This window comes from Gordionus sp. m RMFG-2023, chromosome 2 (assembly GCF_954871325.1).
Source record: "Gordionus sp. m RMFG-2023 chromosome 2, tfGorSpeb1-WG-v2, whole genome shotgun sequence".
NCBI classification, from domain to species: domain Eukaryota; kingdom Metazoa; phylum Nematomorpha; class Gordioida; order Chordodea; family Parachordodidae; genus Gordionus; species Gordionus sp. m RMFG-2023.
The window spans coordinates 26,341,613-26,357,601 of NC_088776.1; the positions used below are offsets into that span (position 1 = coordinate 26,341,613).

The 15,989-nt window shown below is 30.5% G+C and overlaps 1 protein-coding gene across 3 annotated transcripts in view; it reads right to left on the bottom strand.

Moving 5' to 3' along the window:
* Positions 1 to 15,989, bottom strand: part of LOC135923203 (uncharacterized) — a 105,930-nt gene that overhangs the window by 58,633 nt on the left and 31,308 nt on the right. For all 3 annotated transcript variants that reach the window (XM_065457826.1, XM_065457825.1, XM_065457827.1), the window contains 8 exons: positions 12,739 to 12,938; positions 12,397 to 12,515; positions 12,150 to 12,276; positions 11,618 to 11,949; positions 11,001 to 11,381; positions 10,689 to 10,786; positions 10,377 to 10,562; positions 8,424 to 8,602 (listed from right to left, as the gene is read on the bottom strand). In XM_065457826.1, the coding sequence (XP_065313898.1) occupies positions 8,424 to 8,602; positions 10,377 to 10,562; positions 10,689 to 10,786; positions 11,001 to 11,381; positions 11,618 to 11,949; positions 12,150 to 12,276; positions 12,397 to 12,515; positions 12,739 to 12,938 (1,622 nt within the window). The remainder of the gene's footprint in view (positions 1 to 8,423; positions 8,603 to 10,376; positions 10,563 to 10,688; positions 10,787 to 11,000; positions 11,382 to 11,617; positions 11,950 to 12,149; positions 12,277 to 12,396; positions 12,516 to 12,738; positions 12,939 to 15,989) is intronic.

Consider the following 15,989-nt stretch of genomic DNA (forward strand, 5'->3'; position numbering starts at 1 on the left):
CTAAAAATTTGAAAATAATAAGATAATATTACGCCGGAAAACTTGAAATCGAAATTAATTGATAAACTTAGTTATGAATGTGATAATAAATGTAATTAAATATATATTTAATATGAGATAGGAATAAATATTAACAAATATAAATTAATATGTACTGTGTAAATTTAATTCAAAACTTTTCCATATTTATTAATTTATTTGAAAATAAAATTATTTGACTTGTAAAAAGTTGTTAAAATAACATATTTATATATTCTTATCAATTTTTACAAGTTAAAATTTTTATTTACAAACGAATTAAAAAATATGGAAATGTTTAAATTAAATCTGCACAACACTCTAAACATAAATATTTTTGATAAATATATCCGGCATCTGCATTTTTTGGCTTTGGGGGGGAGGAGGGGATTTGTTTCCCTGTCCCCTCCCGCTGCGTACGCCAATGTTTCATAGCTCAACAAAAAAACATATTTTCAGGAATCCAAACCGAACCTGAACTGTTAAACCGCCAAAACCGGTATTTTTTATCGAATAACCAAACCTAAACCGCTAAAAAATTTTTAGCCGAACCTGAACAGAACCCCTAAAATGCCTCTGAACCGGTTCGAGCCTCATGATTTTATGCCTATAAAATAGTGTGTAAGTTATTACTAGTATATTGCAAAAATTTTAATTATATTCGAATTGTTTTAAAGATTATTATCAATCCGATTTGATTGACAAGTGCCAGTGATCATTTTTATAAACTTTAGTATATTGCCATTTTACAGCATTTTTTAAAATATTTTAATTATATTGCCTAGAGAAAATTAAATCCAATGTATAAATTATTTACATATAGTATTATAAATGACACATCAAAATGTACTATTATTGATTGTCAAATAATGAGGAAAGGTCATCATAAATCTTGAGCATCACATAAAAATAAACCACTATCTAGAATTCGATAAAATTAACAAAATATCAAGCCTAATAAAATAAAAAAGTTTAAGATGTCATCAAGCCAACAGAGGTAGAAGAAGCTTTAAAAGAACAAACAATATGAGTAAAACCAAGAAAAAAAATAAATAATCGATGTTTGTACTAGTTGGTCACTTTTAATGGCAGACATTCTAATTAATCGATGATAGCGATTTAATTCTTGATCCTATATTAGAAGACGTGGGTAATATTGAAATGAAATTAATTCTCAAATTATTCAATCTAATGTTGCAGAATAAGCCTTAAGTATTTGGCAAAATATAATCAAGAAATAAATGGTAAGATATTATCTCTAAAAATTGAATGTGTTACTGATCTAGGACAGGTCCATTGTTGGGATTAATCTTCATTATATTCAAAAGGCAAAAATTGTATTAAGGAAATTTTTGTACGATCCACTGCACAAAATTTAAAAATACTTTTAATAATAGTATTAAATGATTATGAAATCAAAACACCACAAATATACATTATAACAACTGACAATGGGGCAAATATTATTAAGATAGTAAAATTATTTTTGTAGCTTAGTGATGAAGACAATCATATGTCTGAAAATGATGAAGAAAAACAAATACAAAATATAGATAATTTGAATGATGTTTCTACTAGTTTCACAAATGTACCTGATGAATTAACAATCAATCTTAAAGATTCTCAATATTATATTATAAATATAAGATGTGTTTCTCATACCTTACAGCTTGTAGTAGATCATTCATTAAAAGATTTCTCAGTTTCTAATATTATTATTAATGCTCGTGGTGCGTGCAAGAAGCTAAGGACAAAATCGATATCAATCATACTAAAAAAATTTAACTTAAAAAGATCTATATTGGATTATCATAGATTGTTATCAACCTCTGACATGAAAGAGAGATTGAATGAATTAAAAGATATGTGTGAGGAATTATCAGTATCATACATGAACTTTATTTTACAGCTTTGGAAGGAAAGCATATATAGGGTTGATAAATGTCCTAAAACCAATTAAAGTAGCTACCAAGAACTTACACCTTGGGCAGATAACATTAGGGGATTTTTATGGAATATGTCTAAAAGCTAAATCAGACATTTATATTTTACTTCACCCTTTGTTGGTTTAATAATAGATGCTATGAATTTTAGAGAGAATAACTTTTAAACAACAATGCCTTTTGTCATGCCTATATCTAGATTTAAGCTATGTTCTAAAAATATTATATTATATCCTATATAAATTTAATTAATAATTTTATTTACCTTAATTCATAGTTTTATTTTACTAATATATTTTTTATCTAATCATAAAAAATAATAAGATTATTTTAACGATATATTTAATTTTTATTATATAGATATCAAGCGCTTCCGACTAAGAAGAAAAAACCGTCTAGAGAGCATAATATTAAAATATGGCATAACATGGAATGAGGATTCTAGTGAAGGGAAATCAACGCCGATTAATGTATCTTCATCTGAAGAGGATTTAGTAGAAAGTCTTCTTTAAAAAAAAGATGGTAACAAACAAAATCTGTTACAAAAATTGGAGAATATTAGAATTTTGGTTAACTTTTCTAAAGAACCTAGGTTAAATAAAACTATGAATATTTTAAACTATTGGAGAAATCAGAGTAATCGATGCCCAGAATTATGTAAATTGTTTGATATCATACTTGCAGTGCCAGCTACCCAAGTTAGTGTGGAAAGATGTTTTAATAATTAAATTTATACCATCTCTTTATAGATGTAATTTGAGTGAGAAGAATCATATAAATTTAATTGTGCGGCCTAATAAAAAATTTTTTAGTAAATAAAGTTAAATATTGTTCATATTAAAATTAATCATTGATATTTATTTGTATTATTTATAATTTAAATATTATTTTATTATGTGAATGCAATTAATCTCTCCCAAAATCCTACCTTCAGCCTCATCGTGGCGGGGGAGTGGTAACGTCTTTTGGCGGCTAATGGAGGTTTAAAAGGTTCCCTGTGATCTGGGTCTAGAATAGGATCACCGTCTCCTCGACGGGGTGTAAAAACGGCTTAAAGAGGTTGATGTCAGGAAGGGCATCCGATTGTAAAAACCTTGCTACAAAATTTCCCTATGGTTACAACAAAGAATGGGCGGGGTACAGCCCAAAGTACCCCTGGGCCTCCTCATCCGCCTACAAAAAAAAGAAGGATGGGAAACCTGGTGGAACCACTATTCATGAAAATGAAACTTATGACGGCCATAAACGACCTGATAAAAAGTGGAGAAACCAGTTTACGGGTGATCGAGTTAGGGTCGCTACATGGAATGTTGGGAGTATGACGGGAAGAGCGGGAGAAGTTGTCGATGTATTGCACAGAAGACATATAGATGTGTGCTGCATACAGGAGACTAGATGGAAAGGAAATGGGACCAGAATGATTGGCAAGACTAGCGAAAAGTATAAATTCTTTTGGCAAGGAGGTAATGATGGTAAGGCTGGAGTTGGGGTATTGGTTGCGGAGAAATTGGTAGACAAAGTAGTTGAAGTGAGAAGGCTAGACAACCAGATAATGGTTATCAAGATGATTTTTGGTAGAAAGCTATATAATATTATCTCGGCATATGTTCATCAGGTTGGAAGAAGGGAAGAAGAGAAAGATATATTTTGGGACAGTCTATTGGGGGTGACATTGAGACTGGCAAATGAAGAGGGGATTATCCTGGCTGGTGATCTGAATGGACATGTGGGAGTGAGTAGTGAGGGTTATGAAGGAGTACATGGAGGGTTCAGTTACGGCATAAGAAATTTGGAAGGAGAGATTTTAGAATTTAGTGATGCGATGGATATGATTGTCTGTAATACAATGTTTAAGAAAGAATCAGAGAAGCTGGTGACTTATAACGGGTAGTACCAAAAGTGCTGTGGATTACTTGTTATTAAGGAGATGTGATCGATGTATAAATGTGAAAGTGATACCGGGAGAGAAATGTATAAATCAGCATCGACTAGTTGTAGGAGATCTCACTCTTAAAGGTGCCAGGGTCACTAAAAGAAAGTTTGTCCCTAGGCTGAAGGTTTAGAAATTAAAGGAGGAGAATGCTAGACGTCAATTCAATATGGCATTAGCGATTAGGGAGGCGGAGGTGGCACAAGCATCTGGGGTGAATGACAAGTGGGAAGCCATGAAGAAAGCCTGGGTAATGACAACTGAGGAGGTATGTGGATGGACAAAAGGGCCGCCTAGACATAAGGAGACTTGGTGGTGGAGCCCGAAGGTAGCGAAAGCCGTGGATGAGAAACGGAGGTGTTTCAAAGTATGGTATAATAGCAAAGAAAATAGTGATAATGATATTTACAAGATGGCTAAAAGAAATGCTAAGAAATTAATAGCGAAGGCTCAAGAAGAAAAAAGACACGAGTTTGCTAAAGAAATGGAATGCGCTGATGGAATTGGAAATATGGTTCGAATGGCAAAACAGATGTCAAAAAAAAGGCAGGATGTGATAGGTGTAAAGTGTTTGAAAAATATGGAAGGAAAAATGACGATTGATAGTAGTGGTATTAAGAACACCTGGAAGATTACATGAAAGGACTTTTGAATGAAGAAAATGAATGGAATAATAATATTAGTTGTGCAAAGGTAGAAGATCCAGGGTGTAAATTTGGCAAGGACGAGATAAAGAGAGCAGTGAAAAAGATGAAGAAAGGGAAGGCATCGGGTTTAACGATGGTGGTATCAGAGATGTTTAAAGGTTCTGATGATTTAGGGATTGAATGGTTAATGAATTTAGCAAATCAGATTGTCACAGAAGGTACTATTCCCGAGGACTGGCGAAGAAGTATAATTATCCCAGTAAACAAGGGGAAAGGTGATATTTTAGATTGCGGGTCTTACAGAGCTATTAAACTCTTGGAACATGCAATGAAAGTATTTGAGAGAGTGTTAGAGAAGCGGTTAAGGGAACAAATTAAAATTGATGAAATGCAGTTTGGTTTTACATCGGGAAAAGGCACGACAGATGCAATTTTTGTGGTGAGACAAATTCAGGAGAAGTATCTTGCGAAGGAAAAGAAACTCTATTATGCGTTTGTTGTTTTGGAGAAAGCATTTGATAGGGTGCCGCGTGAGATTACTAGATGGGCCTTGAGAAAATCAGGTGTGGAGGAATGGTTGGTTACCGCAGTGATGGCAATGTATGTTGGAGCACAAACAGCAGTACGGACGGATTATGGTGATAGTGAGAGCTTTGAGGTGAAGGTAGGACTTCATCAAGGATCCGTGCTGAGTCCATTATTATTTATCTTAGTAATGGATGTGGTGGCTAGAGAAATCCGTGAAGGACTTCCCTGGGAGATATTATATGCAGATGACCTTGTAATAATGGCAAACAGTGAGGGAGAATTGAGGGATAAAGTTAGTAAATGGAAGATGACTATGGAAGCAAAGGGCCTGAAAATGAATGCATCAAAAACAAAGGTGATGATTGGTGGGGAAAATCTAAAGATGGAAGAATCCGGTAAGTGGCCTTGTGGTGTATGTGGGAAAGGAGTTGCTAGAAATTCTATCCAATGCACCAGATGCCAGAAATGGGTACATAAAAGATGTAGCGGGAAAAAAGGCAGTTTGATGTTAGAAAGAATGACCTTTATTTGTAAAACATGCATGAAAGGGATACATAATAATGATAACCTAAAAAATGGTGGTCTGGATATTGGCAATGGGTTAACCCTAGAAAAAGTGGATAAGTTTTGTTATTTAGGTGATATGCTAAACGCAGATGGTGGTGTAGATTCTGCCGTTGTTGAAAGGATCAGACAAGCTTGGAAGAAGTTCAGAGAGATGTCGTCTATTCTTACAAATAAAAAAGTTTCTCTGAAGTTAAAGGGGAAAGTTTACGTAAGCTGTGTGAGGAGTTGTTTAGTTTATGGTGGTGAAACATGGACAATGAAAGCAACTCACGAAGCCAAATTAGAAAGAACAGAGATGAGGATGGTTAGATGGATGTGTGGGGTATCTCTGAGAGAGAGAGAAACTAGCAAGGAATTGCGAGCAAGATTAGGTATAGAAATGATTGGTATGGTAATGCGACGAAATAGACTAAGATTGTTTGGGCATGTGGAACGTATGACAAGAGATGAGTGGGTAAAGAGATGCACAATGATGGAAGTAGGAGGATCAAGACCTAGAGGAAGATTCAAGATGACTTGGACAAATGTGATAGCGGCGGATATGAGATGCATGAATCTTACAAGTATTGATGCTCAGGACCGAATTTTATTTAAACATGTTAGCAATGCTTATTTTAGCCCATTTACGTCAAAAAAATTCGGAAAACTTTAAAAACAACAATTATGACAATTGTCACTTATCTATGGTACATCTTCACTAAAATTTTATTTAAACATGTTAGCAAAGCTTATTTTAGCCCATTTACGTCAAAAAAATTCGAAAAACTTTAAAAACAACTATTATGACAATTGTCACTTATCTATCGTACATCTTCACTTAAATTATATTTTAACATGTTAGCAATGCTTATTTTAGCCCATTTACGTCAAAAAAATTCGAAAAACTTTAAAAACAACGATTATGACAATTGTCACTTATCTAGGGTACATCTTCCCTTAAATTTTATTTTAACATGTTAGCAATGCTTATTTTAGCCCATTTACGTCAAAAAAATTCGAAAAACTTTAAAAACAACGATTATGACAATTGTCATTTATCTAGGGTACATTTCCACTAAAATATTATTTAAACATGTTAGCAATGCTTATTTTAGCCCATTTACGTCAAAAAAATTCGAAAAACTTTAAAAACAACGATTATGACAATTGTCACTTATCTAGGGTACATATTCACTAAAATTTTATTTAAACATGTTAGCAATTTTTATTTTAGCCCATTTACGTCAAAAAAATTCGAAAAACTTTAAAAACAACGATTATGACAATTGTCATCTAGGGTATATCTTCACTAAAGTTTTATTTAGACATGTTAGCAATGTTTATTTTAGCCTATTTACGTCAAAAAAATTTAAAAAACTTTAAAAACATTGATTATGACAATTGTCATTTATCTAGGGTACATCTACATTAAATTTTACCTGTTAAAGAAACATATTTTTGCCCATTAGCGTCACAAAAAAATCTTATATGTTCAAAAATATACCTACCTATTATGATAATTATCATTTTTCCAGGGAACATCTTCATTGAATTTATAATATAATATCTTTACAATATAAATTATATTATAACCCTTTTGTGTCCAAAAATTTCAAAAATCTTAAAAAATAACGCATATGACAATTGTCGCATTAAAAAAAAGTTTGACATAAATATTAATAATAATTTAGAAAAACCACCTCTTTTAATATACTTAAAATATAGATATATTTTAAAAAAATATTTAGAAAAAGAAAAACCACCTCTTTTAATATTCTTAAAATATAAATATATTTATTAAAAAAATATTTAGAAAAAGCCACCTCTAATAATAAACTTAAAATATAGATATATTTATAAAAATAATATAAAAAAACTATAGAAGATTTGATCTAAAAGATTATTTATTTATGATATAATTAAAAAAAGAATAAAATTTTATGATAAAACAAAAGAATAAAATTTCTTCAAAAATCAGCAAAATATGTTTCAAAAATATTTTTTGCTTAAAATTTTTAGCTCAAAAATATTAATTTTTTTTTATTTAAAAAAAAATCAAATAAATAAATCCATTTTTTTATAATCAAATCAAAACATATTATTTGAATTAAATAAAATATAAATAAAATAAATTATTTTACTAAAAATAAATAAATAAAATAAATTATTTTACTAAAAATAAATAAATAAAATTCTACATTATTATTTAAAATTTCTCAATAACATAAAAATAATTTTTGGCTCTAAATTTAAAATAAACTCAAGCTACCCTCTGAGCCCACTAAGTGAGCCGACTAAGCGAGCCGACTAAGTGAGCCGACTAAGCGAGCCGACTAAGTGAGCCGACTAAGTGAGCCGACTAAGCGAGCCGACTAAGTGAGCCGACTAAGCGAGCCGACTAAGTGAGCCGACTCATGCGGCTCCTTGATCGGCTTGAGTCGGAGCCGTTTTTTACGACTACGACTCGAGTCGCAAGTCGTAAGAACTCGACTTTTTAACAACACTAGGTTTGAGTTCGGTTTGGATTCCTGAATTATATGACTACTCTTTTCTGGAACTGCCATTTCAATTAATGTTATCTCAAAATAATTTAAAAAGATGAAGACTATGATAATTAAAGACATCAAAAAAATTTCAATACAATTAAAATATAAAAATGTCCTATAAGCCAACTTAAAAATAACTAAGAATTTAATTTGGAAATATTTATTTTTATAAAAAATATTCTAATCCTAAATGTGATTCAAAATTGATAAAAAATTCAAACTCTGGAATAAATACATAAAATAACGATATAATATAAAAATTTGCCTTTCGTCATCATTGATAACTGAATTATTGTCAAGCAAATCATCCAAAAATAAAGATTCTAGGTTGTTAGTGACATTTTTTCCCCCGAAACTAGGATGACCTGATATGTTTTTCGCTACATTCGAGAATCGATTGTGTTTGAAATATATTAAATTTGTCCCAAAAAGAGATTTAAGCAACTAAAAAAAATTAAATATAATATTAATTAAATTCTTAAATTTCAAAAAACAAATTCGTATTATTATAACATGTCAGGCGCGTAACCAATGGGGGAGAAAGGGGGAAATCCCCCCCATCGCTAATTTGACTATTTTTATAAATATCATTTTAAGCTAATAAAAATTTTACCCCCATCCCTCCCCCCCCCCCACCAATCAAAATTTTACAGATATTTGAATATCAATTTTTCAACATATTATTCAAAAATATTAATAAAATGGAAAAATATTCAGTCAAAGAGATTGAAATCAAACGATAATTTATAAATAAGACTGAGCATGAAAAAAAGTAATGTGTCGTCAGTAGCGATATCATTATTGAATTCAATTGATCAATCAGAGTTTATCATTGCTGCTAGTTGCATCAATAAATTATTTTTAGCTCACTACTTTGTAGAAATTTACAAAAACCAAATTTAGATTTGGTTCAGGTTATTGATTTGGCGGAAAATATACATGAACAGGTAGATACAATAAGAATGAATGTAGATAAATATTTTCATAATATTTATCTAGACGTTGAATCGAAGGCTAAATTTTATGATATAACACTAATTAAACCTCGTCTAGCACCTAGGCCATTATTGAGATGAAAATAAATATTGGCTAAACTGAAGAATATTATAAAATATCCATTTTCATCCCATTCTTAGATACTTTTTTATCGCAAATAAAAGTACGGTTTTTAGATAAAAAACAAGTCTTTAGCAATCTTCAAGTTTTATTACCCAAAGATCCTTCTTCATTTTCTAATGCCACTATTGGTAAAATTAAATATTTAGCAAAATTTTATTCCTATGAGATTGATACTGAAATAAATTTAATCAGTGAATTCAAATTGTGGCATAAATATTTACTACGTTTAGCTATTCATGCTATTGATGCGCTCAATCGGTGTAAAGAAACCTTGGCTCAATTTCCTAATATTTTGAATTTGTTTTATATTCTTGCATGTTTGCCTATTACAACATGTACGAATGAAAGGACTTTTTTCAACTTGAGAAGGTTGAAAACATATTTACGAAGTACTGAATCTCGGCTAAATGGGTTAGCCTTGTTAAATATACACAGAGATTTGGTTCCAACGACAAACGAAATAATTAAAAATCTTGTATTTGATAAGAAGTTTAAAAAAACTTGTTAATTTAATTATTTTCTAGTCAAAATTTTATACACACTACTATTAGTATTTTCAATAAAAAAATTATATTCTACTTATATTGTATGAGAATTTAAGCTGAGGCTAGTCTTTAAAGCAAATTTTATAAAAAAAAATGGCATTACACTTTATTTCAACTTTACATTAAAAAAACCTTTACATTTAAAAAAACTTTATTAAATATAATATACCTAACTTGAAATAATAAAAAATAGGCTTGTAATATCCTATCCATAAGCACGAATTAGTAAATAATAGTTAAAAATAGAAATATAAATATTATTAAATTATGAATAATTTAATAGAATAGAATAGCTAAAACATAAGACCCGACCGAAGGCCGGGCGAAAGCTGGCCGAATGCCAGGTAAAAGGGGTTTAGGGGTTTCGCCCCCAAAAAAATCCCCCCCCCCTATAAGAAAATTTTGGATACGCCACTGTAACATGTTCATAATTTTTCTAAGATATGTGAGATATTCTTGCTAAATATTCTCATTTTGAAGAAAAAATTAAAAATATTTAAATTAAAAATAAGTGTTAAATACTTTGATTATAAGGAAAGAAATATTGTATATACTTGAGTAAGCGCCGATATGGTTAATGATGGGACAATTGTGAAGGTGATAGACAAGCAATGCAGTAATTCGTCAATAATTTTACTGGTTTCGTAAAATGACATAACTTCGATTATGCTGATTAGCGATTTTAAAATGTTGGTCAATAAAATATAAAATTTCTGATTTTCTTCATCTTTAAGGATTGACTAATTTGGGGAGATATAAAAAATAGGTCATATTAATTTTTTTGAGCAATAAATCAAAAGTTTATTAAAGAAATTAAAATTGATATGAGATGAGATGAATCTAAAATTGAAATAACTATAATTTACCAAATAACTTTGATAAGCCATTTTAACAGTCTCGTATATTTTGAAATAAAGTGGTAGGTGATCATAATTCGTAAATTTGACAAAAGCAACAGTGCGATCTAGTGTAAGTTTAGGGGGAGAAGAGGGGGAGGGATATTAAAAAAATTAATTACATATTCATAAGTTAGTGAAATTTAATTTTTTCCTTAAATGATTAGCTAAAAAATTAAAGACGAAATAATGATACTAAATTAGAGCGTTAATGTTAATAATTTTATTATTTTATATAATTATAATAACTATTTTTTTTTAAATCATATACATATATTTAACCCTCGTAGGGATTTAATGCTTTTCCCAAAACAGGGGGTGGCTTATCCGTTTTATTATTTGTTGGATTAACGGTTGGAATTTCGGCAAAAATTTTTGAGTCGTTTTTACTAATGACAATGTTATCAACTATACGATTATTTAGGCCTTCCGTAGTATCTTTAAACATGGGAAGGTTAATACGTGTATGATCCTTAATTTCTATTCCATCTTGATTTGCGACGGATTCAATCGATACCCCACTGCTAGGAAACAATATCTTAGAACTTTTACGTTTAAGACTTGCCGCCAACTTTTCTCCCAGTGTTACATTTTTAGTAATTTGATCGCATACCTCGTCTTCTTTACCTGAAAACGTGGTAGAAATGTTTTCGTGAGAAGCCCCTGTTATTTTAAAAATAGAAGGTATAAATATCTAATTATGTATTTTTTTAAATTAATTTCAAGTAAAACTTTTTCTTAGCAATATTAAGACCCTAATTTTTGTTTAATAATTTAGTAAATAAGGTTAATAATAATAAGAAGAAATGTTTATGGGAAAAATATATATAAAAAGTTTTAAAAGTGCTCAGCTTATCCATAGCTCAAATTAGACATTTCATATTATATTTAACACATACTTTGTTCGTTGGCTTTGTCGTCACCCGAAAGAGACAGGAAGTCATTTATCATGTTGGAAAGGGAGAAAAACTTTCCAGAAGACGGGGTAAGAGGTAAGTTTTTCTTAGAATCATTGAGTCTTTCGGCAGTTGATTCGAGAATGTTTTGATTCCTCTGTGGAGGATTTTGAATATTTGTCATAGATGTGTTGGAGGCTGGAAATGTGAATTTTCCGTTATTGCGCATCAAGGGAGCCGATGTACTAGAATGCTGCTGAGTCATAGTCGATAACTTGAGATTAAGTTTCTTTTTTTCGATACCTTCTATAACGTCGCAACATATGGCAAGAGTCCTGGATAGGCGAAAAGAAAGAACATAGTCAAAATAAATAAAACTCAAAGAATGATAACTACATAACCATTAATTAATGGGACTGACCTTCTATTATTACTGTTTATAATTGTTAGATCTCAACTCACTTAAATCACGCCAAACCCCTGTTACTTATATCATTAGAATTAATGGACAAATAAATGCTACTAAAAATATTGCCTTAGTAAATGAGCCATAAAACTGTCAATCGTAGATATTAGATATTTATCGTTAATGGTAGGCCAATGATTTGAATAGGGGTTATCGCATGAAAATTGAAGATGTGTGCTGTTGTAATATACGAAAGCTTTGATATAAGGTACATAAAGTGAATGTATAATTCAGTAATGAAATAATATTGTTTCATTCTATGAAATTAAAAAATAAAGATTGAGTATCATACAAATAAAATTTTATAATAATTTACCTATAAAGGTTTGTGAAGTCAGGGTGATTAAATGAGAATGGAGTGTCAAATTTTGAACAATATTTTCGTAGTTGAAAAATGAATTAAAGTATGAGAGTATTGAATGATCATTTCTAAAGCTTTTTTTTTAATTGGTAATTTAAATGTTTAAAAGTTTATCATAAAAATGGTGTATAAATAAATTTTTGTCTAAAAAAGGGTATTAAAGTAAGGTTTATTCTTAAGTATTACAAATTTCTTAGATTCTATGTTTTAATAAAATATTTATCCCGTTCTATACACTTCCAATTTTTCTTATAAATGATAAATTTATCAAGTTTGCATAACACATAATACAATTACCTCAAATGAAATGATTTAGGCATTTGCTCTTGTGAAAATTCGTCATAAAATGTAGATCTGCTAGCTGGGATCGAAGAAATATCTTTTATATTTCTTGTAGCCATTTCCGAGTCAATATTATATAAAATATTCCAGCCGGATGGGTATATTAGTGGAGGATAAACTAGGGTTAAATTTAGCAATGTTTCGATACACCCAGACTGAATGATTTATGGATAAAAAAATTAATCGTTTTTTATTGAAGTATCATATAAGAATTGGTATTGCTAGAGGGGGTGGGGTGTGCTAAGCAAACCATGCCTAAAATATTTTATTCTTAAATAAACGTTTTTTTTATTGCTACATATTAAACGATAGCACATCGAAAAGGTTATACCAGAGCTGTGAACCAGAACCCTAGATATTATACTGAACCCGAACCCTTTTTTAGAAAAGTGTTCTTAGAATTAAAGGTTCAGGGTTATTAAATATAAAAAACATGTAAATTATTCAAAACATGATTTTTTTTAATTTTCAACATAAAAACAATTTTTGTAAAAATCGATTCTCGTGGAATCCTTTTTATTTAGAGTATTCCATTTTAAAAAATTTTAAATTTTACTAGCAGACTTTTATTGATTAATTTAAAATTTGATTATATTATTGTAATTATTTTTTTATGCAAGTATAAAAGGTGGGCAAGGTCCAAAATGGTCTTTGTAAAAAAATTTGACTTAAATTTTGTAAATTAAAATAAAATAAATAGTGTAATAGGTGACTAATATCCCAAATGGTCATTAAAAAAATTCTACTTAAATTTTATTGTTAATTAGATATCATTTTTATCCTAAATAATGTATAATTTAAATAGGAATAAGAATAAATATAGTGCAAAGGTACATGTCCAAAACAAATATTGGATTAAATAATGAATATTTTAAATAGGAAACGAATATAGTATTGGTTACTGGATACTTAAATTTAATTCAATATTTTTAGTGTATAGATATACTTTCTAACTTCATTTAAAAAGTCTTATTATAGCACGGAGCCTACAAATTTTTTAATTATGTGTTTAGGGAAGCTCTGAAGAAATTGATTATGCAGAACTTTAGAAAAAATATTCTAAATTAAAAATTTCATTTTTTAATTTATTTTCGAATATAAAACTTAAATTTAATCATTATTAAACATTCTCACATAATAATTTACTAACTTTTCTTAATTTATTTTAAGTGTATTTGATTCTTATTTTACGAATTTCGGACAAAAATATATTTTAAGGATATAAGCCGTAAATAATATCGGTTCAAGTTTGGATTAAAATAAAATATCGAGATTTATTCATAAAAAATAAATAGATTCGGTTTCAACCTTTAAACCCCGATTCCAAAATTTTTGCATATAAGCGATTGAGAATTATGTCGCTAGAGAAGATGCATATTTTTAAATATTATTACTATTTTGCTAAACTAAAGTAACTCGTTATATTTTACGAAAAATAGGTAATTAAAAAATATGTTAAATATTATATATATTATTTAATATCTTCGAAATTAATTTCTTATTAAATATAAAGTCTCACTTATGTAAAGCGCTCCTATGGAACGTTTGTTTAGTCTGGGGAAGCTTATTTATAGGATGGCTCATATTTAGATACATATTTTGAAATTTGTTTATTGTTGGATTATTTGTTATTAAGGAGATGTGATAGATGTATAGTAAAAAATGTGAAAGTGATACTGGAAGAGGAATGTATTAATCAGCATCGACTAGTTATAGGAGATCTTACTTTCAAAGGCGCCAGGATCACTAAAAGAAAGTTTGTGCCAAGACTGAAGATCTGGAAATTGAAGGAGAGTGCAAGACGACAATTTAATATGACATTGGCGATAAAGGAGGCGGAGGTGGCACAAGCATCTGTGGTAAATGACAAGTGGGAAGCCATGAAGAAAGCCTGGGTTATGACAACTGAGGAGGTATGTGGATGGACAAAAGGGCCGCTTAGATATAAGGAGACTTGGTGGTGGAACCCGGAGGTAGCAAAAGCTGTGGATGAGAAACGGAGATGCTTCAAAGAATGGTACAATAGTAAAGAAAATAGTGATAAGGATATTTACAAGATGGCGAAAAAAAATGCTAAGAAATTAATAGCGAAGGCGATAGAAGAAAAAAGGAAGGAGTTTGCTAAAGAAATGGAATGCGCTGAAGGAATGGGAAATGTGGATCGAATGGCAAAGCAGATGACAAAAAAAGAGGCAAGATGTAGTAGGTGTTTAATATGGAAGAAAAAATAGTGATTGATAGTAGTGGTATTAAGAACACCTGGAAAATCTACATGGAAGGACTTTTGAACGAATAAAATGAATGGGATAATAATAGGTAAAAAAGTAGAAGGCGAGGATTTAAATTTGGCAAGAACGAAATAAAAAGAGCAGTGAAAAAGATGAAAAAAGGGAAGGCATCTGGTTAAACGATGGTGGTATTAGAGATCTTTAAAGGTTCTGAAGATTTAGGGATTGAATGGTTAAAGAATTTAGCCAATCAAATTGTCACAGAAGGAACTATTCCCAAGGACTGGCGAAGAAGTATAATTATCCCAGTATACAAGGGAAAAAGTGATCCTTTAAATTGCGGGTCTTACAGAGCTATTAAACTCTTGGAAGATTGAGAGGGTATTAGAGAAGCGGATAACGGAACAAACTAAAATTGATGAAATGCAGTTTGGTTTTACATCGGGGAAAGGCACGACAGATGCAATTTTTGTGGTGAGACAAATAGAGGAGAAGTATTTTGCGAAGGAAAAGAAGCTGTATGCGTTTGTTGATTTGGAGAAAGCATTTGACAGGGTGCCGCGCGAGGTTGCTAGATGGGCCTTGAAAAAATTAAGTGTGGAGGAATGGTTGGTTGTCGCAGTGATGGCAATGTATGTGGGAGCACAAACAGCAGTACGGACGGATTATGATGAGTGAAAGCTTTGAGGTGAAGGTAGGACTTCATCAAGGAAACGTGCTGAGTCCATTATTATTTATCTTATTAATGGATGTGGTGGCTAGAGAAATGCGTGAAGGACTTCCCTGGGAGCTATTATATACAGATGACCTTGTATTAGTGGCAAACAGTGAGGAGGAATTGAAAGATAAAATTAGTAAATGGAAGATGGAAGATGGCTGGAAGCAAAGGGCTTGAAAATGAATGCAGCAAAGACAAAGGTGATGATTGGTGGTGATAATATGAAGATGGAGGAATTCGACAACTGGCCTTGTGGTGTA